This window comes from Pteropus alecto, unplaced genomic scaffold, assembly GCF_000325575.1.
Source record: "Pteropus alecto unplaced genomic scaffold, ASM32557v1 scaffold61, whole genome shotgun sequence".
In the NCBI taxonomy this organism is placed as follows: domain Eukaryota; kingdom Metazoa; phylum Chordata; class Mammalia; order Chiroptera; family Pteropodidae; genus Pteropus; species Pteropus alecto.
In genome coordinates this window covers 17,869,466-17,894,102 of record NW_006434835.1, presented here as the reverse complement: position 1 = coordinate 17,894,102, position 24,637 = coordinate 17,869,466, and the positions used below count along the sequence as shown (strand labels likewise).

Genomic DNA, 24,637 nt, shown 5'->3' with positions numbered 1-24,637 from the left:
AATAATGAAGGAAGGTGGTTTCTACCTTCAGCTCACAGTTCCTTCGCATTCAGATTTCAGACTATTTGTCCAATGCTGATGGGCCTTTGAATTCCCAATGTTGGGGGAAGTGTTTTCATCAAAAAAGTAAATAACCAAAATAGAAATATGCATTTCCAGGTTCGTAAGCTCTGCCATTTATTTTATACAAATCCTAAATGCGAAATGCAGAAAGCTGGTTTCCTTCCCCCCAAGTTGGCTGGACGTCAGTGACAGGGAAACGGATGTTGCATTGCTGTGTGACACCGTGTGAGATTAACTTGGGGCCTCCGAACTCCACCAGCCCTAAAAGGACCTCTGTTGGCTGTGGGCCCAAGTTCAGGAAGGTGGACACTAGACAGAGCCATGGGCAAAAGATTCCGGTGAGTCCAGGCCCACGGGGACTGGCAGCTGGCCAAGCCAAGCTCCAGCTGATCATCTTCTCTAAACCCAGACCAGTCCTGGTCCACGAGACCTTCAGGGAGCTGAAGTAATTGCAGAGTATCTCCAAAGGCTCCCTCAAGAAACCCCACAAGCACCAGTGGTTTCCCTCAGGGGAACTGGAATTGCCTTCTCTGCATTTCCATGAAAATCTAGATACAGACTAACCAGCAGGTCTGTGTTTCTCCAGTTGCAGTCACTTGGAAATTGTAATACATGCAGATTCTTGGTCCCCGTCCCAGAGCTCCTTGATGACATCGCTGAGCAGAGCCCAGAATCTGCATTTTCAAACCCGCCCTCGGTGATTAGGATACGCACTGAAACTTGAGAGTCATTGGCTAAGGGGTACTTGCCAAATGTGACCAAAATTTATTCTGGGTCCATGCTGAGAGTTTTTCTCCATTACCTGTGCCCCAAATAGTGCAATATAACTTGCCTTTTAGAAGGATGAGTCAGAGAAGGAGTTAGAAATGGCAAGGTGGGGGACAGAGGATGCGGACACAGAAAGGACTGAGAGAGCACCCGTCAGAGCCCACGTGGAGCCAGGTCAGGTGCCCACTGATGCATTCTGGAGCATTCCAGAAGCATGCCAGCTCCAGCCTCCTCCCTCCAAACATCTAAAACCACCAGGGCCATGGCGCAGGCTCTGCCTCCTCCCCGCTCTGCACAGTTGCATATGGGACATGAATATTTAAAGACCTCTGCCAAGCCCAGCCACAAACAAGAGAGAGCTAGCTGTGTGGGTCTTTTGCCCTCCGCCCCATTCCCCACAAGCTAGTCTCTGCAGGAAACTAGGGAGTCACTTACAATATATTCAGATTTTATTTTTATTTTTCTTTTGCTGAGCTCCAGTTCAAATCATTAAAGTTGCCACCGGGGAGGAGAACCTTGCAGTGGCTTTTATGTGGCACTTGCTGTCAGACCTACTCACATTGCCTTGGCTGGGAGACACGCTCAGATGTGTCTAGCATTGCAGCTGCTGGTAATAAAGAGGACAGGAGAGTGGCAGGGGCTGTCTCTGCCCCTCCCCCTGCCTTTCACACATCCTGGAAGCCTGAATGTCTCAACAAGCCCCGAGTGGTTTGAAATTCTATTTTATTTGAATAGCCTGCCTGTGACTGGAATATTTTAACCCATGTTCTCAGGACAGAACAAGGCCTGGGGGAGGGGGGTTCCGTCATTCTCTCTCCTCCTCCAAAACAGAGCATTTTCCTTCAATGGGCTACGGGAATGGAAGGGACCCAGGAAGCGTGGGAAGAGACTTACGTGATTGTGGTAAGACCCATAGGGCAGGTCAGTTCCCCACTGCTGGTTATCTGACCTTCCAGGAGGGGCTGCCACCTCTGTCCTCTCCCTATACACATGTGCACGCGCACACACGCGCGCACGCACACACACACACACGCACACACACGCACACTGGGATCCTGGAGGAACACAGCTGGGCCTTTCTGCTCCTGACGTCAGCCCTACAGTGATAAAAGGGTCAGCTTCGATTAGCTGCCGGGGGCTGCCGAGATCAGGGCAGAAGGCCACCAGCAAGCTCCTCCATGGCAGCATGGGCTCTCCGGCCTGCAGGGAAGGAGACAGTGTCATTAAAGCCAGTATCTCAGTGTAACTCAGAAGCAAAGTAGGTGGGAGTCATGGCTGTGTCAATGAGGCTTATTCAAGCTGCCCCGCTCCCTCCCCGTGAGCAGACAAATAGGACATTCGGATAGGAAGAAAGGAGAAAATTTTCTGACTCCTGTGTTTTTAAAGTTTATTAAACTCGGTGACAAGATCCCCCATGGAAAGGCAAGAAAAGGATAAGATGAACCCATTTCCTGTTTAGAAAAAAAAAGTGCAGCTCGCTGCCAGCGTTAATTTAATTTTACATAAACACGCTCTTTGAAGCGAAAGCAAATCTGACTGGTTTTCAATGTGAAAGTAAAATACAAATCCTGTTCTTGGAGTTATTTCTAAACAGAACTTGTCTCTAATCCTAACGTAACAGAAATATGCACATAAATCGGATTCATCAAATAAATCTTCGACTAACAACTGTTGGAGACGATGTTAACATCATGCGTAGGAAATGCTACATTTTCTAGGATTTGACATTTTCAGCAATCGAGAATTACTATATTTTGTAAATGGAAATGCCACTACTAAAATGCTATAAATAGAACGATGTCATTTGTTTCCAAAGATTATCAATACACTAGAGCGACGTGAAAATAATCAAAGTGAGATTTCTCCTGGCACACATTGGGGTAAGGTTAGGACTGTAATCCGTGAGTTCTCTCGGGATAAACAGTGCAGCTGCCCGCGAGTATTCTCGGGGCAAAAGGGAAATGGGTTAATAATGATTCTTATAGGATGGCTCGAGGCAGAGGGAAAAACAAAAGCAGAAGTTCTCCTTCTTTATCGGCCCCCACCAAACCCTCGGCAAGGGGTCAAGGGGAGGAGCTGCAATATTCTATTCAGCTCAAGCTGTGGAGCAGATCCTACATGTCAGGGGTCACCCTGCCCATGATCTGGGCCGGGGTGCTTGCAGGGACGCCCTGGGGTGGGAACGGCCCTTCTCAGCAGGGCGGGAATGAGATGGATCCAGAGACCAACAGCCAGTGGATACAAAATCAAGATCAAACTCAAACATTATGATTCTGAGCCTCACACTCTATCACATGGCCTTGCCCTTGTTGGGGACACATGGTACTCCTCAGCTTTGGGGGAGTTGATGTGGGCCTCAAAAGCATCCTTGAGGGCTGGTATCACTCCCACCCGACCCAGACCCCCAACCCCACCCCACCACAGACCCTCATTCCCTCCCAGGAAGGATTTACCACCCTGTTTTGCAGAAGACTAGTTACCTTCTTAGTCTCGCAGGCCAGGCCGAGACTAAGGGGACCTTGCTGCTCAGCTATGGGACTCAGGTGTTATTTGTGCCTTCTGTGTACCTTATTCTTAGCCTCACATGCTCTCACTTGTTTTAGCAAATCAGGAAGGAGAAGCTATTCCAAGAGGCCTCATGGGCTTGATCCGGAATAAGGCTGTCATTCCACCTTCTGCAAAGAACACGTGCCCATCTGAGGAGAAGGACACCTCACCCTTCCCCTCTCCGTACTCACCCATCCTCCCTTATATCTCGCCGACTGCTGACCAGTAAAAGAAAAAGCCAGTCCCTTCCAGGGTCCACCTGGGAGCAGCTTGTGCCCTGTGTGTCCAAGCAATACTGCCTAAACACCATGTGGTGTCTGTAAAAAACAACCCTCTTCGTAAATAGTTGGGGACCCAAGCGAGGGGTCTGCCAGCATAACATCATCCCCAGCTCCCCTCCCACAAGCCCGAGCGCCTTAGGTCAGATATTTGAGGACTGGACCTCTAAACGCCATCTTATCTAATGCTGTAACTTCCACTGCAATGACAGAACGCTCACTGATTCCTGCTCACTTCGGGGCAGCTCCAGGCTTCAGAGTTTGCCTGAATTAAGAGCAAATCCAGTGAGACTTGCCAGGGGTTGCTTTCATACTCTCTGTTCTCTTTACCACTCCTCTTCCTGCTTTGGGGACCTTCTGAGAACCAGGGGTAGGACTCCAAGCAGGCTATGTGACATCCAGCTAGGTTGTCCACTCTCTGCTCAGGAGGACATAATGATGGGCCCAGTGTTGAGCACAGTGCCCCTCGGGCTCCTTTAGGGTGGTGCTGACACCTGAGGCAAGTCAGAGCAGTGTGGTGGCTCTAGGCAGCTTCCTCCTGTCCCGTGGCCCAGCAGCTGTGACATCCTCATATCCAGAGGAATCCAACTGGTCACGTGGAGCCAGGACAAAAGGAACATCCCTGAGGCAGTGTGGTATGGTGGGGAGAGCAGTCCTGGAGGCCACGTAGACTAAAGTGGAATCCTGCCACTCTCTAGCCGAGCGACCTTGTGCAAATCACCTCAGTCTTAGCTTCACTGTCCTCTGCAGGACTGGTGGGAGAAACAAGTAGACAAGGCGGAAAAAGGGCCCAGCCTGGCTGAGGACACGGTAGATGCTCAATAAATGGTGCATGCGGTTTCTGCTCCTCCACTGCTGCCCTTATTATTATTATCTGACTTTCGTGAGGATTCTCAGTTCAAAGGCTGGAGCCTGCCCTATCCAAGGATCCTGAATCTGGAGAATTTGGCCCCTGCTATGCCCCGGGTCACCTGAAAGTAGGGGGGATGAAGATGTTGCCCAGCTCAGTGACCGGGGTCTGAGGAAGCTAATGCTTCCCCAGCAGCAGACGGGCGCCCATCACCCCCTTCGCCAGCCCCACCAGCAAGGGCCCGGGGAGCACCCTCTTCCAGTCCACCCAAGTTCCTTTTCTACGATGCTCTCCCTCCACCACCACTCCCACCCGGCAGCAGATACCTAAAGAGATGATAGTGTCCCCTCTTTATAGATGGGAGACTAGGGCTCAGGGAGGGAGGCTGTGATCGTGCACAGTTGGCCAGCAGTGCAGCTGAGCATCTCTAAGACACAATAGCACCTCCTCTTTCCCCAGGAGATCTCCTATGAATGAAATGGATGCAGGAAACAAGGGGCGACCGAGAGAGGAGAGGGAGGATAGACCAAGGGCACCAAGGCGGAGAAGGGGTCTGGGAAATGACCCAGGGCAGGACACCACACACCCGGCTTTTCTTTTAGCATCTCTTTATAAACGTTAACATGAACGCTGATTCTGTTTCTTATCCCCTCACATGCCTGTTTGTTTGGCTTCAAAAACACGATCATTACTTAATACCGAGTAGCTAACACCGTGGGAAGGTACAGTTTGTCAGGAAGACCGGAGGCATATGTGCCCCCATTTTAAGAAGCCCAGAGAAAGAGCTCCAGCATGAGCTGCCTTTCTCTGAAGCCAAAGGCCTCTCTACGTTGTGTGACCTCTCTCTGTCTCCTGTAGATAACGTGTTTGGCTGTCCCCCCACCCCCACCCCATGAGTCACCCTGACCTGATGCTGTGTCTGAAACTCCAGGAGGGCCTCAGCTCTGGCAGTCACTCACACCCACAGTGCTGGAGACGGTCATCTCAGAGAGCCTTGGGCTGGGGCCTAAGAATGTACTGCTTTGCAAAGGAAGGATAGGCGGGCGGAGGCCAGAACTGGTCCTCAGTCAGGCAGTGAGCCAGCAAGTACTCATTTCAAAGCGACCCGGTGGCCAGTCATGCTGGAGACTGACCACAGGAATCTGGGATCTCTTTAGGGTGTTTATTCAGCAGAAAAGTTAAGAACAACTTATTTTCAACATGACAGGTCCTGGTCTCCAGGTTACTTATGGATCGTTCAGCTACATCACATTAAAAAGCAAGCCAAAATTCTTAACTAGAGCCCTCAAACAGCCTAACCCTTTGCATTTCGAGGAGAAAGAAACATTCCTTTAGTTAGGGGGCTGAGGCAAGGGACCCTGCATACCCGTTAAGCCAACTCAGAGAGCATTCTTTAACTGTCAGTCTCTTACCGTGTGGCTGTCACTGTGCTAAGCATTCCACCTGCTTTATCTCATTACTAAAACGGACTGGTGAGGGGTTGTTACCCCCATTTACTGATGCGGAACCTGCTGCTTAGAGAGCTTAAGTGACTTGCCCAAGGTCACCCTGTGGTAAGAGGCAGAGCCAGGATTCCAATCAGATCTGTCCAACTCCAAAGTCAAATCTGCACACACTCTAAGGCCACTGAACTTAAGTCACCTGAGTTTGTATCCCAGCTCTGCCACTTGTGAACCATAAGACAGACCTCAAGCAAGTCACACCCTCTAACTAGAGATAAAAATACCTGTTTTACTTGCCGCATGAGGTTGTTGCAAGGATCAAATGAAAATGTGAAAACTCTTTGTAATCTCTACAATACTTTACGGATGGCGGCAATTATTATCATTCCTCTTCTTACTTTGCACAGGCATGACGAAGTCACTGCTAACATAAATTCAGACGTTGTATGTGTTCTTATTTCTCCTCTGGGTCAATTAGCAACGTGTGGGCAGGTCGAGAGCATTATCTTGCACAGTGCCTACCAGTAGCACCAAGAAAATGTGCCCACTGAACCCACTTAATCAATAATTAATTAATAAATTGGGCAGCCTTCCAATTGTGAGCATGACCCCTCTCCAGAATAAGAGTTAACAAGGAGACTCTTCATTGATGCTCAAAGATCCAACAAGTGTGGCCCTACAGAGATTTCTGAACCAAAAGAATTCTTTTTTTGACGGCTTAATGCAATTTTTATTTATTTTATTTTTTATTTTATTATTAGTTTCAAGTATACAGTACATTGGTTAGACAGTTATATGGTTTATAAAACAATCCCCCTAATTATTTTTTCTCTCCTCTGGCCCTCCAACTATCCATGACATTAACTGCATTCACTCTGCCGTGCTCCCCATCCCTGTGACCCTCAAATACTGATTTGTACTTCTTTAACCCTTCACCCCATCCTCCCAGCCCCCAGCCCTCCTCCCCTCTGGTCGTTACCAGATTGTCCTCTATATTTCTGAGTCTGTTTTGATTAGTTTGTTCTTTTTGTTCCTTAGATTCTGCATATAAGTGGTATTTATATAAGTGGTAGTGAAATCATATGGTATTTCTATTTCTCTGTCTGACGTATTTCACTCAGCATAATAACCTCTAGGTCCATCCATGTCATTGCAAATGGTAGGATTTCATTTTTTTAATGGCTGAGTAATATTCCATTGTATATATGAACCGTAACTTCTTTATCCCGTCGTCTGTTGATAGACATTTAGGTTGCTTCCATATCTTGGCTGTTGTAAATTGTGCTGCCATGAACATAGAGGTGCATAGATCTTTACAAATTATTGTTTTGGTTTTCTTTGGATATCTACCTAGAAGTGCTTACCTCTCAGTACCTAAAACTGGGAAGCTGCTGGAACCTAGCATTCTGTCACCACTTACTTTGATATGGTTGACACTGCCAGGACACATGCTAATGGGCTAAAGTAATCAACAACAATTGTAATTGCAGTTGGGCATAATTAACTTAAAACCTTTGAGCCATTCAAAATGAATACCCATGCCATTACATGATGAGACAAAGGAAGAATTACTGTCAAGGCTCATACATGTGAATAAAAATCCTCCCGGGCACTTGGCAGAGATTTGGGTCCCCTTCAAAATCCACAAGTTGATTGTCATAACATATTTAGGTGGCCCAGATACAGCGGGACACCCTACTGAAAGCACAGACTCTCCCCAGCTGTCAAAGAATAAGCACTTCCCGGACGCCTATGTCCCTGCAGACACTCACGTGCCTGGAATCCGTTTTCTTTCCAGTTGCTGTCCGTACCAGTTGTGGGAGTTTCATTGCATAGAGTCGACCCCAGCCAGAGGATTACAAAGCTCTTTCACAGCGTCACACACGGAAAAACTGAGGCACAGAGGAGGCTGTTTGCCCTAGATCGCACCATTACAGTGTAACTCAAAGAAAAATATCATCTTTTTCTTCCGATAAGGCTGGAAGGAAAATTCTCTCTATACCTAGAAGATATAACACTGGACCAAAATGTTTCATACAGCATCCTTCACACTTTCCTATTGTTTGTAGTGAGCTGTTTCTCTCTAACATGTTGTTTCCTGCCTGTTCTGTCCAATACAGAAGAAAGGAACTAATATTGAGCAAAAGTATTTGCCAAACTGGGCACCGGGCTCACATAATCTTACTAAAGTCTCCCAGTAACTCTATAAGGAGAGGACGATTAGCCTCATTATACAGATGAAGGCTCAGGCCCTGAGATGTCGTATCATATAGAAAGACAGAACCGCTCACTCCTTCTGATTTCAAAGCCCCGGCTCTGTCCTCGGCACGACCCCACCTCATTTCCCAGAGGCTCCCACCTTCCCTTGGTCTTCCTCACAGAGCCCTACAGCCCACAGTGCAGGAGGGAGAACCTGATCCTCCCTGAAGTGGGCAAAAAGATGTCACTCTCTTTCCCCACTTTCCAACGACATAGAATCCTCCCTCGCCACCTTTTTTAATATAGTGTTTATTGTTTCTTCTGATTACAGAAGCGTTCCATGTTTATTATAGAACATTAGGAAAATACAGGAAAGTATGAAGAAGAAAATTGAAATTGCCCACAGTCTCACTCCCCAAAGATAAACCCCTGTTGCAATGTTGGCGCTTCCCTCCCGACAGACAAACCTGGGTTTGAGCAGAGTGACAGATTAAGAGTTTACACGTTTAGCATCACAGCACATAAGCATTTGTGTTTTCTTTCTTTACTTAATATTATATTTTCCGATATCAATATTATTCTTCATAAACGTGCTTTTAATAGCTGCATGCCCTAAATTTATTTTATTGTTTTTGTTCTAGTTGTCAAAAGTAATAGATGTTCCCTGTAAAAAAATTGGAAAAGACCAAAGAAGGAAAGAAATACCTGTAACTCCATAACCTCACTAGTCAGGCATCCCACGGTTATTATTTTTTACAAAGCCGGCACATTTTCTTGCTGTGTTTTCACAAAGGGGGCATGTAGGTGTCCCTGGCTGGGTGTCCTCTGGCTTCAACGTGATGCCTCTGGAAGAAGGAAACATGGGGTGCTGTTTTCAGAAAGGATCTCAATCTTTTAAGTCTCCTACCTGACCAGGAATCCGGCATTTCTTAAGCCTCCATAATTGCAAGTATTTGCCAGCATATTTGATTTGCTTGTTATCAGAAATCTGCATCTGGCCTGCTTCTTGCTGTGTTGGATTGATTTATCATTAGGCTATTTATAACTAGAGAGTCGGTGTTTATTTTTTCCAGGTGAATTAGGAGATGGTGCACAAAAACACTGGGGTTTGCAATGAGTCGATATTCTCAGTTAAAGTTAATAAGAGACCGTGTTGAAACCAAGGAACTCTTAAAATTAAAAGTTCACACTCAGAATCACAGCCCTGTGGCATCTTAGGTTGGAAAGGATCCCTAACCTCCATTCAAAGCGTGGGTGTCCCTGATGACAACCCCAATCCTGGTCATCTAGTAGAGACTAGATGTGAGGAATATGGGGGGAGTACTCACCATCTGCCTCAGACAAGCTCATCTTTTAGCATCTCTGTCTGTTAAAAAATGTTTCCTATCGTTGAAATGAAATACACACTTGAGTGTCCATCCTTGGTTTTGTCTCTACTGTGGGAATTCATGTAGCCTTTCAGAAATTGAAAGAAAATACCACCACCCCTCGTAGCATTTAGGGGTGCCGCATGCAGAATGGACAATATTTGATACCTTTGATTCTCTCTTGTCCAATTTCAGCCTGAATCTCATGCTGATACTTTTTATTTATGGGCTCAGGAGATCGTTGTGAATTTGCCACGAGGTATGCACAGCAAACACGGGGCATTATTCTAAACATAAAATTGCAGTAATTACCTCTGGAGAAGGAAAGGGCCATGAGAGAAATAATAGCATTAGGCCTAACCACAATGCTGCTCCTGCTTTACATACAGAACTTTAATTAATAAAATGACAAACGCTGGTAGCACATAATTGGAAAGCCTGTCAGGCCCCGCCAAGGGGGAGGGGGAAAGGCCCTTGTGAAAGGCTGGCTGGAGCCAGAGGTAGAATTGCGGGTGGCGTGTTCCTGGCGTCGTCTCTTTTCACTCATCTCGCTTGCTGTCTGCACAGAAAAGAGATTGGTAGTCACAAGCTATCATTTATAACCTGTATCTATTAGGGCGTGTCCAGAAAGATCAAAAATTTTATTCTTATAGGCTCCAGCAAGTGTTGTTCTCATAAATATTATTTAAGATTCGTATAAGATTTCCCATATTTGTGTGAATATTCTTGCTTTTTGTATATAAACATTTGTAGGTAAATATGTATAGATATATGTGCATACACATAGACATCTATGACTATTACTTGTCTGGCAGAGACAGTGGTTATAAATGGTTTAAAATCCACGAAATCCCTAATTCCCCCAGTATTTGTGGGAGATTTTGTAAAAATATAAATTCTGGTTTTTGTCTAGGGTGGGGCCTGAGACCCTGCATTTCTAATAAGCTCCCAGGTCATGCCAACACTGCTGGCCCACAGACCATACTTGGAGCAACAAGGATCTAGAAAACCTTCACAATACACCCCAAAAGATTTAAGTACATATTAATATAATGTGTTACATGTATATAACACTATAGATAAGTTAGAAAGAGCATAGAACATGGCATGGAATCCAGGTCTGCAGCATATGGACTTAGTGACCAGGGGTGAGTTACCTAATCTAGTTAACCTTCAGATTCCACATCTGAAAAATGAGTTTGATAATACCCACAGGAAGGAACATTGTGAGTATAAAATGAGACAGCACATGTGCAAGTGCCTAGCTCTCTAGTATTCAATAAGTTGTCAGTTAACACCTTACCTCATCATACAGGCCACCCGGATAGAAATTAGTCCTATTAAGATCAAATTCCAAAAGTGTTTTTGCCCACTCTGGGCACCTGAACCATGACTGTCAAGATCAAGCTGGGTCCACCTGGCGTGGATATCTGTGCCATAATGATATCAAAGGGCTTCTTTAACCTGGGGGAATAGAAGTCTCTGAGAGGGACTTGAGCCTGTGATCTGCTCTGGGAACCACAGATAGTTGCTCTGTACATTTAGAGATATGTAATTAATAAGGGATATTTAGTAAGAATTGACATCAGTCCTCCAGTTCTTCTAATTAAGAAATTGATGCGAACCTTACCCTGTAGGTCCAAGAGGGTAGTTGTGGTCCCATTTGCATCCTCAGGTCATCCCAGCTCACCCCAGCCCAGGGATCTCTCATGTTCAGGGATGTCCTTATTCTTTGCCCAGGGGCGATGTCGCAGCCCCATGAAGGCCCTCCCCCGAGGCCATGTCCTCCCCGTCCCTGCAGGAAAATTACTCTTTCTACACCTTGGTGATGGTCGGCCCATTTAAAGTCATTTTTCAGTTATTAAGAATTGCCTCTTACTCAAAGTCCAAGATAAAAATGGATCCCTCACTGAGAAGGCCAGGCTACTTCCTGCCCTAAGTGGCCCCATCTCCCCAGTGGTCTCAACTGAGGCTGCACTTTAGAATCACCTGGAGAGATTCGAAAGACTGCTAATGCCCAGGACCTACCCAAGGGCAATTAAATCAGAATCTCTTGGGAGGAGCCCAGACGTGGGTAGTCTTGAAAGCTCCCTAAGTGATTCTAATTCGCAGCCCAGGCTGAAAACCACTGGTTTAACCATTTCATCGCAACGTGTAAGCGCTGCTTCCACATTCTTTATTTTGCTCAATCTTTATAAACATTTTTTAGGGGGGGCAAGGGAGGTGTGGTTAGTATCATAAGTTTGTCTGTAAGAAAATAAAGGCTCAGAGAGGGTAAGTGGTTGGCTTAAAGTCACACAGTTGATTCACTTTGGCCTTAGAGCCCAAACTCCCAAGTTATGCCATTGCCAACAAGGAAACAAGGGTAGTTTGACAAGCCACCAGAGAATGAATGTTGATACAAAAGGCAGTTGCTTCTGGTACATTCTAGAAAGGAAGCGGACGAGTCATAGGAGCATACGGGCAGGGCCCCAGAGGCTGCTGTCTAATTCCATGCATCTCTGCAAATTTTGATGCAGTGTGTCTGAGGTCAGGTCAGATATTCTGCATCTCAAATCAGTTCCTAGGTGACACCAGTGATACCAGCCTGAAGATCATACTCTGAGTAGCAAAGTACTGACTGACACTTAGAGGCAGAATCTGGAATCACTAGGGATAACTACTGGGGAGAAGTAAGCCAAGGGAAAGACTGCTTGTAATCTTGAGGAAGAGTAACATCTACCTGGATACATCACCTTACCCATACTCAGTGGATTTAAAAAAAAAAAAGACCAAAAGCCAAACTTTGATGGCCACTCACTGGTTGCCAGTTTGCAATCTTATTCCAAATATTTCGTATCTGTTCTAGAGCGAGACTTTGCTGAATCTCTGACAGTACATTCCTTCTGTTGAGTTTGGCTGTAGATGTATGTTTTCTGCTATAAACATAGATGATAGTATTAAAAGGTGAAAGGAAAGTCAAATTTTTAACCTTCCTATTTATCCATCACTCTGAACAGTCGGGTCAAGTGTCTGTCTTGACCCAAGTCCTCACTATATTATGTCAGGTGTCTTGACTCTCTCAGGTCTTATGTCTTCTCTGTCAAGTGGCTTTGATTACTTCTCCTTTTGCTACACTCAGCACAATTTCAATTACTCATTTAATTCAATTCAGGCTTCCTGGCTAGATGACAAGCTCCATGAGGGCAGGGAAGATATGGATAATATGCAGCACAGAATAGCTATGCAGTAAATATTTATTGAAAGAATGGATGATCATCTCCCTTAAGGACTGATACCAAGAGGGATCCTAGCAGACCTCCTGAAAAGCCAAGGATGCCTTTCTTAGCACCACCCTTGCCCAGGTGGACTGGCAGGAAGATAGAGAAAGCTCAGCAGTTAGCTGGTCAGTGGCCCCAGTGCTGATATGACAGGGCTACATCTCACCAGCATGCTCATGGCACTAGCAGATTCTGCTCCAAACTGAAAATATCCTAAGAGCTGCTGAGAACTGGGAAGTTTGGATTATAGCAAGTTGGCTACAAATTGGCAAGTTCCAAAGACTCTCTTCTAATACTTAACCACTAACCTTTTTCTATCCAAAGCGTGGCTGAGGGATTAAGAATTCTGGAACTTGTTTTCATTCGCCTCTCTTGAAAGTTCTGCATCATTATGCTCTCAGACTTCCTTTGAAATATAGTGTGTAGTGCCTCAGTGCTTAAGCCAAAATTCCTTTTTAATATTTTGTTACATTATTTATTATCTCATTTAATTGTCACTATAACCTTATAAGGCAAATAAACGTATTCCCATTTTAGAGAATAGGGAATTGAGCTTCAAGTGACCAAAGAACCTGGTTTTGAATCCAGATCTCTCTGACTCTAGAGCTCTTAGACTATTCTAGAATGGAGGATACATGTAGCTCAGTATAAGTACTTGATAAATAGTCATTAAATGAATAAAAAGTTGATTCGATTATAAAGGAATGTGAATGCCTTGATATTAATCAATAAGGAGTGATAAACCACTGAGGGGTCACAGATGGCAGTGATAAACAGGAAAATATGACAGATATATAAAAGAATTTAGAAGGGAGAAAGAATGGAGAGAACAAGGCACTTTAAGAGGTGGTGGAAAGGGTTCAGAGAGTATGTTATGAAGACATGGTGAGTGCTACTTAGAGTAATGAGAATAAAGCCAGGTTGAAGAAATTAAAGAGAGACTGAGTAACAAGGAAATGGGAGCAGCAGTTACGTACCAGTTATCCAAGATGTTAACATCTAAACAGAGGTACAGAAATAGATTACGAACCAGAGGAGCTAGGAAGATCGTGTGAAGGTTGGTTTGCGGGAAGGGCAAAACCTTATCTTGTTTGTAGACAGAGGAGCCAGAAGGTAGAGACACTCTGAATGTGCTGGAGAAAAGAGGAGAAAGAATCGACAGAACAAGGACTAGGGAGAGGAAAAACAAGCAGAAGTTAACATAAAAGAAAATGGAGGATACATCTTCCTCGGAGACAGGAAAGGAAGAGAGAGAAGGTGGATAAATAGACACACTGAAGAAAAAAAGAAGAGTCTGAAGCAGATTGCACCTGATAAAGCCAACTTTATCAGTAAAGTAGAAATCAAAATAATGGATCGGAAATTGAGAGCCAGGAGGTAACAGCATTAGTGTTTGAGGAAGAGTTTGAAACACCTGTTTTGCTATGTGTATTTAGAAGTCAACTGTGGAAATCAACAGTGGTTGAATAAGTACCGCCAACCATCCAGGGCACTGAGGTTCAACAGTCTGATTTTGCAGAAGTCCAAATCAGCAATATTCTGTGGCCAAGAAGCAAAAGTAGAGAAAGCATGTGGCAAGCATTATCCTTAGCTTGGCATAGCAGGACACGGACTGAGGGCTGAGAGGGTTTAGTTAGCAAGGGAAGGATTAAAATTACCAGTCACGGTATTTAGACTGCACAAGAAAGCCAAGTGGGGCCAGAAAAAAAAATTAACAGTTTTGTTAAATTATTCTGGAAGGTCTCAATGGAGGCAAGTATTTGCTACACTTTTTTGGGAGAAATGGAAAAGGTATAAGTGAAGAGGTTATGGTTTTAGGCCAAGCTTACCTGACTCAGGATCTCAGAAGTAGAACAGCACCTGGACATCCCAATGCCAGGTGTGGCCTTGTTAGTCGATGGGTTGTATGCAACATGGAGGGAACTCTTCGGCTTCAGTGCCTCGTGGTTCATAACCTCTGTGATCACATTGTGAGGCAACCATGAGCTTGGGGACTGGGAGATAAAGGGGCAGTGATTTACGAAGGAGAATGTCTTGAAACAATGAGAATCAGAAAAAAGAAAAAAATGGCACCATAGCGGATGAGAATTTCAGCTCGCATAGGACATATTTTACCTCTTTTCTACGGTAGCCATTTTTATGACAGGATATGTACAGGAATATTTGAGGCAATGATATGCCGTAGTCGTCCTAACTTTTAAATGTTGTTTATGGATTGTTTCTATCAAACATATGACCTCTGTTGTTGTAGGCACAAAGACCAGAGACCATGTGCCTCTGGGCATAACTTTAAACTTTCTTAGAAACGTTAGCTGCAATTCCCTTTCGTATGTCTCATGAACAGTGCCAGAGAAACCTTTAATAAATGCACACTGAAAACATAAGGTTATGGCTTCCTTTTGGCAAAGTGGGCATTCCAATTCTAAAAGACAGCCATACTCAAAGACCTTGATATATAGATTTTCATCTCACCTTTGCCTACCAATGGCCACAGGTATCAAGTTGTAGGGTCTCTAGGTAGCTAATACTTGACATGGTATCCTCTAAATAAGATTATTGGAGTCTTTGAAGAAGGACTAGAAATCTTTGGTACCCACATCACTAAAAATAGTTGAGTCACAAAGTAAATGGGGCCACAGGCAACAACATCTGGGTCCTTTTTAGGAAGGTCATTTAATACCCCCATTGATCTCACTATCACCTCAGAGGCAGAATCTTGTGAAATTTAGGATGATGTTATCAGCCTGAACTAAGTCTCAAAATTGCCCATCAGTTGCCCATGCCCAGACCCTTGAACCTTAATCAAAGCCCTGTGGGAGACAGGGAAGAAGACCAAGTGGTGGGCATCCAGCTCTCCTCACTAGGCAGACTTTGGCTGAGTCTCCAGAAAAATCCTTCGGGGTTGAGAATTCTCGAAAGGGGACCTAAAAGTTTCCTTTTAAAATCATGTCCCTCTGGTTCTTCTCTCCCTCGCAGCTTCGAATGTCCTGGCTCGTCCGTGGAGTCCTGCGGGGCAACGTCTCCTTGGTGCTCGTGGAGAACAAGACCGGAAAGGAACAAAGCAGGATGGTCTGGCACGTAGCCACCAGTGAAGGCTTGAGCCTGTGGCAGTGGACAGTGCTGCCCCTCCTCGATGTGGCCGACAGGTGGGCCTCTACCCATCCCCATAGCTCCCTTTCCCTCTATCAGCCAGAATGCAGAAGGGGGCCATGTCTTCCCTCTCCCCAACCCCTCTTCCCAAGACACACGTCCAGACGTGCACATACACGTGTACATGCACAAATGTGTGCACACACATGTGCATGCACACACCTGCTACAGGCTTACAGAGAGCACCAAGTTTCCCCGAGGGGTGTTGGTGCTGATGAGCATTCGCCTCCCCCATCTCGGGCCTGGCCTGACTGGCTGTCTCCAATATCTGTAAGAAGAAGTAAAATCGAACAACTCATACCATTCCCAGATAACAATCAGGCTTTGTATGTGTATATCATTTTTTCTTACTTAACAGATTCTTCCCTAATTTCCCATTTTACTATTTATTTCTTATTAACAACGACAAACTTGTGACACAGGTAAGACAGGCCTTATCACATTCCCCACTCTTGCCCTTTTACAAGGGAAGAAACTGAGAACCTAAGAGGTGAGGTACCAGCAAGTTGGCGTTAGAGTGAGAACTGGCGCTCCTGTCGGTCCAAGCCCAGGGCTCTGTGGCGTCAGGCCCCTGAGGCTGGCGGATGAGGTGGATAACACATTCTTCAGTAAACAGAGGAGTGTGTCTACCAGAGTCCCTGCTTCCTATTTAGAGTCTATCACTAATGACCTTTGTGACCTTGAACTTCTCTGGGCCTGTTTTCTCATCTTTAAATTAAGGATATTGGACTAGAAGATTATTAACTCCATGTGGCTCTGAAGTGGAGCAGTAACCATTGAGTTCAGCTGCCACTTGTCTCCCCAGGATGGCACCAGTCTGCCACCTGCAGTCGGCCTAGAGCAAGCAGTGCTTAAGTAAAGATGACCCAGGACAGCAGCTCACGTGACATTCTACTGCGTGATATTGAACCCTCAATGGTGGGTGCTGATCTGCTCCAGACCAAAAAGGGACGGGGAATTGTATCTATAAAGGAGACCGATAAATGGAGCTAGAAAAGGAAGAGCTACCTTTAATAGGCTAAACATCAAACCTACAATCCAGAGCAGCCTCTGTATTAGACTTTGAATTGTCATTTTGGTGGATCCACCTTCAAAAAATGAGGGCAAAGGGCTTAAGGCAAGGCGAGGGGTGATTTCAGCTGGTACACAACTGTGTAACTCTAAAAGTAGGTCTCAGATTCTTCACCCAAACTTCACAGAGTCTGCTGTTTCTATGAGCTCATAACTCGAGCTGTGCTGTCAGAGGAAGAAGCCAGTGTCCTCACTCCGAGCACCAGCTTCCTACTCCTTCGATGTCTGTGGGTTAAAGATCAAAGCCTTTGGACATCCCAAGGCTCCGTGTCTCCAAGACAAATGGGTTTAATTAAAGTGAAAGAAGGAGCAGTGTGGGCACTCCCCACCTTCAACTAGTCTTTTGTCCTCCGGGATTGTGGGGGCTGTGTGCAGGGGATGGAGATCAGGAGGGTGATGCCAGAGCCTTCCCTCCTGGGAGATGGTAAATTAATTCAGATGAATCAAAGGAATTTTTTTCTGCTCAATCCAGCAAGCTCTCTCTTTTTCATGGCCACTCCAGGGGATTTACCACAAGTAAGATGTCGACTCTATTCACTTCCATCCAATAGAATTTTGTTTGAAGGAGACTTTATTCTCAGCCTCTGTCCTCCCTGTTTAAGACTGTTTACCAGACTGACATTTCCAATATTGATAATGAGACCAAACTCTTCAGTGGAGATCCAGACAAAGGCCAGCTTGGTTTGATGATGCCCTGTGACCTAATAAGTGGGGAATTACAGAACACACAGGTTCCCCCATTCTCAGGGAGATTGCACACCAGAGCTAGAGATGATACAGGAGGCATCAAGACCCAGAAGCAAGTGGAACTGTGGAAGGATGCGGCACAACAGTTTTCACTTGCTAAAATCCAACTAGACTGTAGACGTGACTGGCCCATAGGACGAAAAAAGCACTGTGGATGAAAGAGCATAGGCTTTAGAATCAGAAAGTCCCGGGTTTCAAAACTGGCTCAGGCACTTACTAATTGTGTGACCTTAGCCAGCTACTGAAACTCGCTGAGCCTCAGCATCCACATCTGCAAAATGAGTATGATAACAGTAGAACTTTATAAGATTATTACGAGACTAAATATAATGACTATCAAAAGTATCTATATATAGTAGATATCAATGAATTTTATTTTCCATGTTTTCCAGTTTTGTAGCCTCAAATAATTTATTGAATAAATAACAAAATCACAACCACTGATCTTCCAAGTCAAGCCACGTCCTATAAAAGAGCAATAACAACATTTACCTCTTGGGGTCTTGGGGAAGGAAAGCAGTTGGGGAGCTAACTGCTTGGCCCACAGTAAATGCTTAGTAATAACTACTACTACTACTACTACTACTACTGAGGATGATGATGATGTCTCCCCCACCTGATGCCCCAGAAGAGGCTGGGATGGCCAATTTAGCATTAATAACCAGTCATCTAACCCTACCATAGAGTGAAGATTTTTTGCTGTCATCAGTGCTCTGTAGACTCCTTATAAGGGTAAGTCTCTGATAGAGGAGGAGCAAGAGGTATACTCTTCCTTCTTTCTTCCGGGAAGAATGAGCTATACCTGCTTGGACTGCCAGAAAATGAAAATGAGGAAGAAGGTAGAGGAAGGACATAAATAAGGGAATGAGAAAAAAGAAAATGGTAAAAGACAAAAAAAGACCAACTCGCTTCCTCCCTGCCCTGAGATAGGTGTTAGCACCTTACACTCCCTGTTTACATTCCATGAAGCTTCCTTAGGCAGGTCCTGGCTTCAGCTCTTCAGCACCCAGTTCCTGGACAGCTCCCCACCCGGGACCTGGAAGAGGCAAGAACTTCATTCCCTATGCTGTCTCAAATCACCTCTGCTCCTGGGTGCCCCAGCAGCCACACATTACACAGGTTTTTAAAGCAACTTTGAACGGGCTTACAGGTTAGCTCTAAAGAGCTCCCAGGCTCTAGACACTGGTCATAGCCCCTGGGCATGACATGAAAGTAGCCTAAGCCATTATCCTCTTGCCTGGATATGGCAGTGACCTCCCAACTTGTTTCCTCGCCTCCATTTTGTTGTCCCCACCAACCAAGGTACACAAGGCATCTGGAAGAAGCTTTTTAAAATGTAAATCTAATTATTTTCCCATTTTAAAAAATCCTTCAATGGCTTCCCGTGGTTTTCAGGGCACCTTTCGAACTGCTTTAGTAAAACCTTGACTTAGGCCCACATGTGATCTGTCCAAATCTAACTTCACCAACCCCTTCGTATACCATGCTCCCGCTATTATTCTGTCTGGTAACCTCACTGAACTTCTTTCGACTCAGTTGTATCATGCTAACTTCTTACATCCAGGCTTTTGCACATGCTGTTCTCTTCACCCACAAAGTTCTTCTTGTGCCTTTCATTTCCCTAGCTACCACTCTTCCTTCACATTTTAAAGGAGCCCTCTTAAACCCCTAAACCATGTAGTAACCCTACAATATATTCTCATGGCTCTCGAAACAACCCTGTAATAACTTGTCACTCTCTACTATCTGTTTTATCCAATATCTGAATATACACCAGCAAGGGAGAGATCAGGTGTCTCTCATATATCACTGTTTCCTGAACATCTATTACCATTCTTAACATATAGTATGCCTAATAAATATGTTAACAGAATAATTTGAGGGAAATTGCAAATATTTTCAAATTCTAGCTTAATTAACTGAGAATTTTACTTCTTGGAATCCATCTAACATTCCTCCTCTGTTCATCTTGTGTCTAAGAAAACAGATGAAATCACATTGTAATAAATACTATTGAAAAGTGTTCTGTTATCAAAGCAATACCTGCGTCCCATCAGACAAATCCCCAAACAGCATTTGTTACTCTTGTGACAAAGAATTCTCTTTAGAGACTTGCTTGGTACCTGTATTTTCTTTGTCTCTTGTCACTGTCCTGTCGGAATCTCTTTACACAGAAGACTTTGGCCTTAATTATGTGTCCTTGTCTCTGTGAGTAAGCAAATCTAGAGCTGAGCACTTGAAAATCAAGAGCCAAGATTGCTCCTACCACACAATAATCCTTCTACAAAGGCTCAGAGAATATGCCATAGATATATAAAAGCTGATGACAGGGAGACATTGATCCATGGAGCAATATTTCTTCTGTCTATTTACAAACAGGCAAAGTGATAGAAATAATGCTATCATCTGTCATCGTTATGAAATGATGTTAACCATACAATCATTCTTAAAAGAGTGACAAGAAAAATCTCTAAGAGCAGTGCCCAAGAAGTTTTGAGCAGTGGCAACTTCCCTAGAATACAGATATGTGCAAGGTCATTTTGAAGGACAGCATCAATTCAAATATTGGTTTGATATGTACTTAAATGTTATCTCATTGCTTTACATCCACCTCATACAACTAGTTTTCTTCATTTATTCCCTACTTCATCCACTCCCTCCTCCCCATTCAATTGCCACTCTTTCTGCTGGAATTAATTCTTCCTTTTCTCAAAATAGAAGAAAGGCAAGTTTCTCTCCTCTTGTTCTAAATGTCAATCTCTTGCAGGGACATATCCCAAATATTCCTCTTTATAATTGTGTATCTTACTAAATGAAACACAGTGTTCTCACGCCATCCTAAACTTTGACATGCTTACAGAGCAGAAGCAGATGCTAAGTTCAACTCATTACAAGATAGATTTGGAAACACCATGGATCAAATCATGTTCCACAAATCAGTACAATCGTACCACCAAATAGAAAGTGCATAACTTATCACACGTGTGCAGGCTCTATTCCCCAGCATTATCATTATAAAGGCTTTTAGCTCTACGCTATATACAGAGTCTAACAAGAAAAAAATGTTCCCTCTGGAGATATTTAGATTTCCTGTTCCCTTTGCCCTAAACAACAAGTGTTATGTTTCACAAATGCGTCTTTCAAATGGAATCGGTGAGACAGAGTTATGTCTTTTTGTATGTAGATCAGAAACTCCACGGAGCCAAGATTTTTCTCTTATTCTACTCTTGTTTCTCATCCAAAGAAGCTCCATTTTATCTGGGTGCTATTAATAAAATATTCTTTCTTTGTGTATCAGTTTTCTGTGATGAGAAAGGCATTAGAGAGGCATTTTCATTACAGTTTCTAACCTGAGTAAAGAAATAGTAAATTCCAGTAAGTGGAAATCCAGATATTTCCAATGAACCTTAGTTTGAAGGTTTAGACACACCCCTGAAAAAGTTGTGTTTAATTCGAATTTTTGTAAATTGAAGTACAGCTCTCATAAAGCCCAGGGAAGAGTTATAAATGGTGATGATTAGGGCTGGTGTTTGTTGAGTGCTTTCTGCATGCCTTGTCTCTGTAACAGATACTCAACATGCATTATCTCCTTTCATCCTTAAAACGGCCCCTTTGGGGTAAATACTATCATTAATCCCCTTTTTATAAGAGGAATATGAGGTTTAAAGGGGTGAAATCATTTTCCTTTCACCCTTAGACTAGTCTGCTTACTATGGACATGCCTGAGGAAAAGGAGACACAGTGCTCGGCATGTAGTAGGAAACTTGATAAATGGTAGCCATTGTTGTTAACAAAATATTTGGGGTTCGGATTATTTTAGGCCACTCCTCATTCATTTTGAGTTAGCTTTTTTCTTTGCTTCATCCACCCCCTGAAATCCATTATCTTAACTCCCCACCAGCAGCTGCTGCTGAAGACCCAGCCCATCCCTGCTTGCCTTCTCTCACGCTTCCGGCCAGCTACACGGGAAGAGTCTCCATTTTTCCTAACAGGGCACAATGGCCTCCTTTCCATGAGCCTTTTCAGGTCATCACTCTAGCACGCTTTTGACTCTCTTCACTCCAAAATTAGAGCCCAGGTTCTGATAAGCATCTTTAATTTGCAAATTACCCTTTAGCAGAGAATAAAGTTTACTTCCATAAAGACTGAGACAGAAAATCCAGGCCGTACAGTGGCTACACTGTCCTTAGGAGAAGCCTCCAGAGGGTCCCCTTCTCCACAAGTTTCCCTTTGTTACTGCTTTGCCTCCACCCATCCTTCCCCAGGGAGGAGGGGTGTCCATGGGAAGAGTGGATGGCACACCCTGCAAACCTCTCCGAGCCGGTGCCTGCTGCCCTTCTGCTGGAAATGTTGCTCAGTCACAACAGCTCCCGAACCTCCCCGACTCTGCCCCCATCTTGTCTCCACCCACAGTAACCACGTACCTCCCTTCCCTGGTGCTTTACTCCTTTACGACATGACGTGCCCACTCTTTCTCACACCTCTGGATAGTTAGGGCAAATGTCATCCCCATTTTCAGGTGAGAATACCGAAGCAAGAGGGGTTAAATCAAGGACCTACAGATAATTAAATATAGAAGCTACTCCTTAGAGCTCCTGCTTCCATCTCCTTCCACTACCCCATGAAGATGCTCAAGTGTGAAATGGTACTAACCTACAAAATCATCCAGGTATTATGTGTTTATTTATCCAACTAGCACTTACTGCCTTACTCAGTGCCAGCCCTCTAAGAACGTCATCTATTAGAGGACTGTTGCATCACAGAGCAGTAGAGCAGGAAGGAGGGAGGCACAGAGAATGAGAACAGCATGAGGCCCAGCAAAGCCACAGCTGATGGGACCCCTCACTTCCAAACAGGCACCTCTCTGGTAGCCAGTTTGGGCTTCTCCTTCTGCCAGATACGCCCATGCCAACAAAAGCAGAGAGCAATGACTGTCGTCCTGGGTGAGCCTGCATGTGTTCATTCATTCACTATCGACAGATGCACATCAGGGACTCACTCAGGAGCAGTCCCACAGGCTCCAAAGTCAGAGATGGAGTCAGGGGCGAGGAGAAGATACCAGATTCTACTTTTCCAGGAGAGTCCAACTGCCCTGAGTCTATATGCACAGGCAAAACCCAGCCCTTCCAGGATCTTCCTCACAGTGGGTGAAGAAAACAAAAGGTGTTCTCCACTCCTAACCAACTGTGGCAGTGCAGGTGTCCCTTCTTGAAGAAGCAGGAGCTGAGGACTTCAACATGCTTGATGTCATTAGGCTGAATCAGTTCTTTGAACTAGGGGAAAATGGTATGCTCCAGGGCAATTTTAGACCAAGCAAGGTCTAAACTCAGGTTCAAAGCCTTCATAAGCAACTTGGCTTTGGCTTGCCTTTCCTTTCCAGAGGGAGGCAGGAACTAGCATCCCAAAGCACTAGACCACATTCCTTAAATCCACCTGCCTCACTCAGGCCCGTCTCTAGTCTCGGAGTGGTGTAGAGTGTGATGTGGGGGAAGGCTATAACTGTGAGGGAAGGGTACTTCAGAGTCCTGCAGCCAGCCAAGGGCTAAGTTTACCCATCACCTCACCCTGGCAGTGGGTTAGTCCTCAACCCAACCATGCCAGGTGCATTAAACATACCTGAGTAACTAGGCTTATGCCACGTGCTATGTTTGTCGGGGTAACACTACCCAAAGCCACATTAAACCAAAGTCCTCCCTGCTGTACAAATAGAAATGTATTTTTTCCCTCATGTGAAATCCAAAACAAATATGCTAGTTGGTGGGTGGCCTTCCATCTGGTCATTCAGGGACCCAGGCTACTTCTCCATGTGGCTCCATCCTTTTCTCCAGTTTTGGAATCCTTGGAATTCAGACAACCACTGGGGAACGAGCATGAGGTGATCTCACGTAGGAAGATTTTTGAGTCATCACCTCAGCTCAATTTCTATTGACTAGAGATCAATCGCATGGCTATACCTAAGAGATGCTGGGAAATGTAGTCTAGCTATTTGCCCAGAAGAAAGGGAAATCAGTTTGTTGGGAAAAAAATGTGTTGTATCATGGAATAAGCCATGTAATGCAGCTTCCATCTTTGGGCATCTATCAGAGCGTCACTTGAGAATATCGATTCCTTATTTAGCTACTCTAAGCATTGATCGGTGTTGAGTTCGAGGCCCCATACACAGAGATTCTGATTTGGTAGATCACATATTGGATCCAGGAATATATATATTTTTAAAGTTCCCTAGGTGATTTTGATGTTCCATCCCATTTGTAAGTCATTAGCATAAAATGTCACATTCAGATGTTCTGTGGGCAAGACAGGGAAGCAAGTGACTGGAGAAATGTCATTGGCTGTCACATTGTCAGCAAACATGTTAAGGCCCCAACAAGTACAGAGGATGGAAAAGGGTTTATGAGCCAGCCTCTTTCCAGGTCACAGGGCCTGCCCACTGTGGGGAGACACAAAGCATATGCATTGGTAGGCACACAGTAACACGTGAAACAGGGTCCACAGAGCATGGCCAGTGTTCAAATGGTGCACCACGTGTTAGGGTAGCGGTCACAGAGAAAATTGTATTATTATAAAATGGACCTTGCGGAAAATTTAGGTCTTAGGGAAATGTAAAAGGGCAGGACATTTCAAAGAAGGCCATCAGAATGAGCAGAGGCTGAGACAGAAATGTCTTATGTGGGTTCAAGAATAGCCAACTAGGTTGTGTCAGAGAATCCTAAGCAATCTCCTGGAGAGAGGGTGGATGTGGCTGTTAGGCCAAGTATTTTGGACTCTGGACTATGGGGAATAGAGAGCGATTGAGCACAGAGATGGGCTAGAAGATAGGAAACCAGGGCATGGAGACTATTGGAGGTTCTTGTGAGGGACCAAAGGTGAAATGATTTGAGCCTCGAAATAGGGC

At 44.7% G+C, this 24,637-nt stretch overlaps 1 protein-coding gene across 1 annotated transcript in view; it reads left to right on the top strand.

Annotated features, from left to right (window-relative positions):
* The window catches only part of ALK (ALK receptor tyrosine kinase), a 621,621-nt gene that overhangs the window by 522,165 nt on the left and 74,819 nt on the right, over positions 1-24,637 (top strand). The window contains exon 9 of the mRNA XM_015588147.2: positions 15,751-15,920. Coding sequence (XP_015443633.2) covers positions 15,751-15,920 — 170 coding nt within the window. The remainder of the gene's footprint in view (positions 1-15,750; positions 15,921-24,637) is intronic.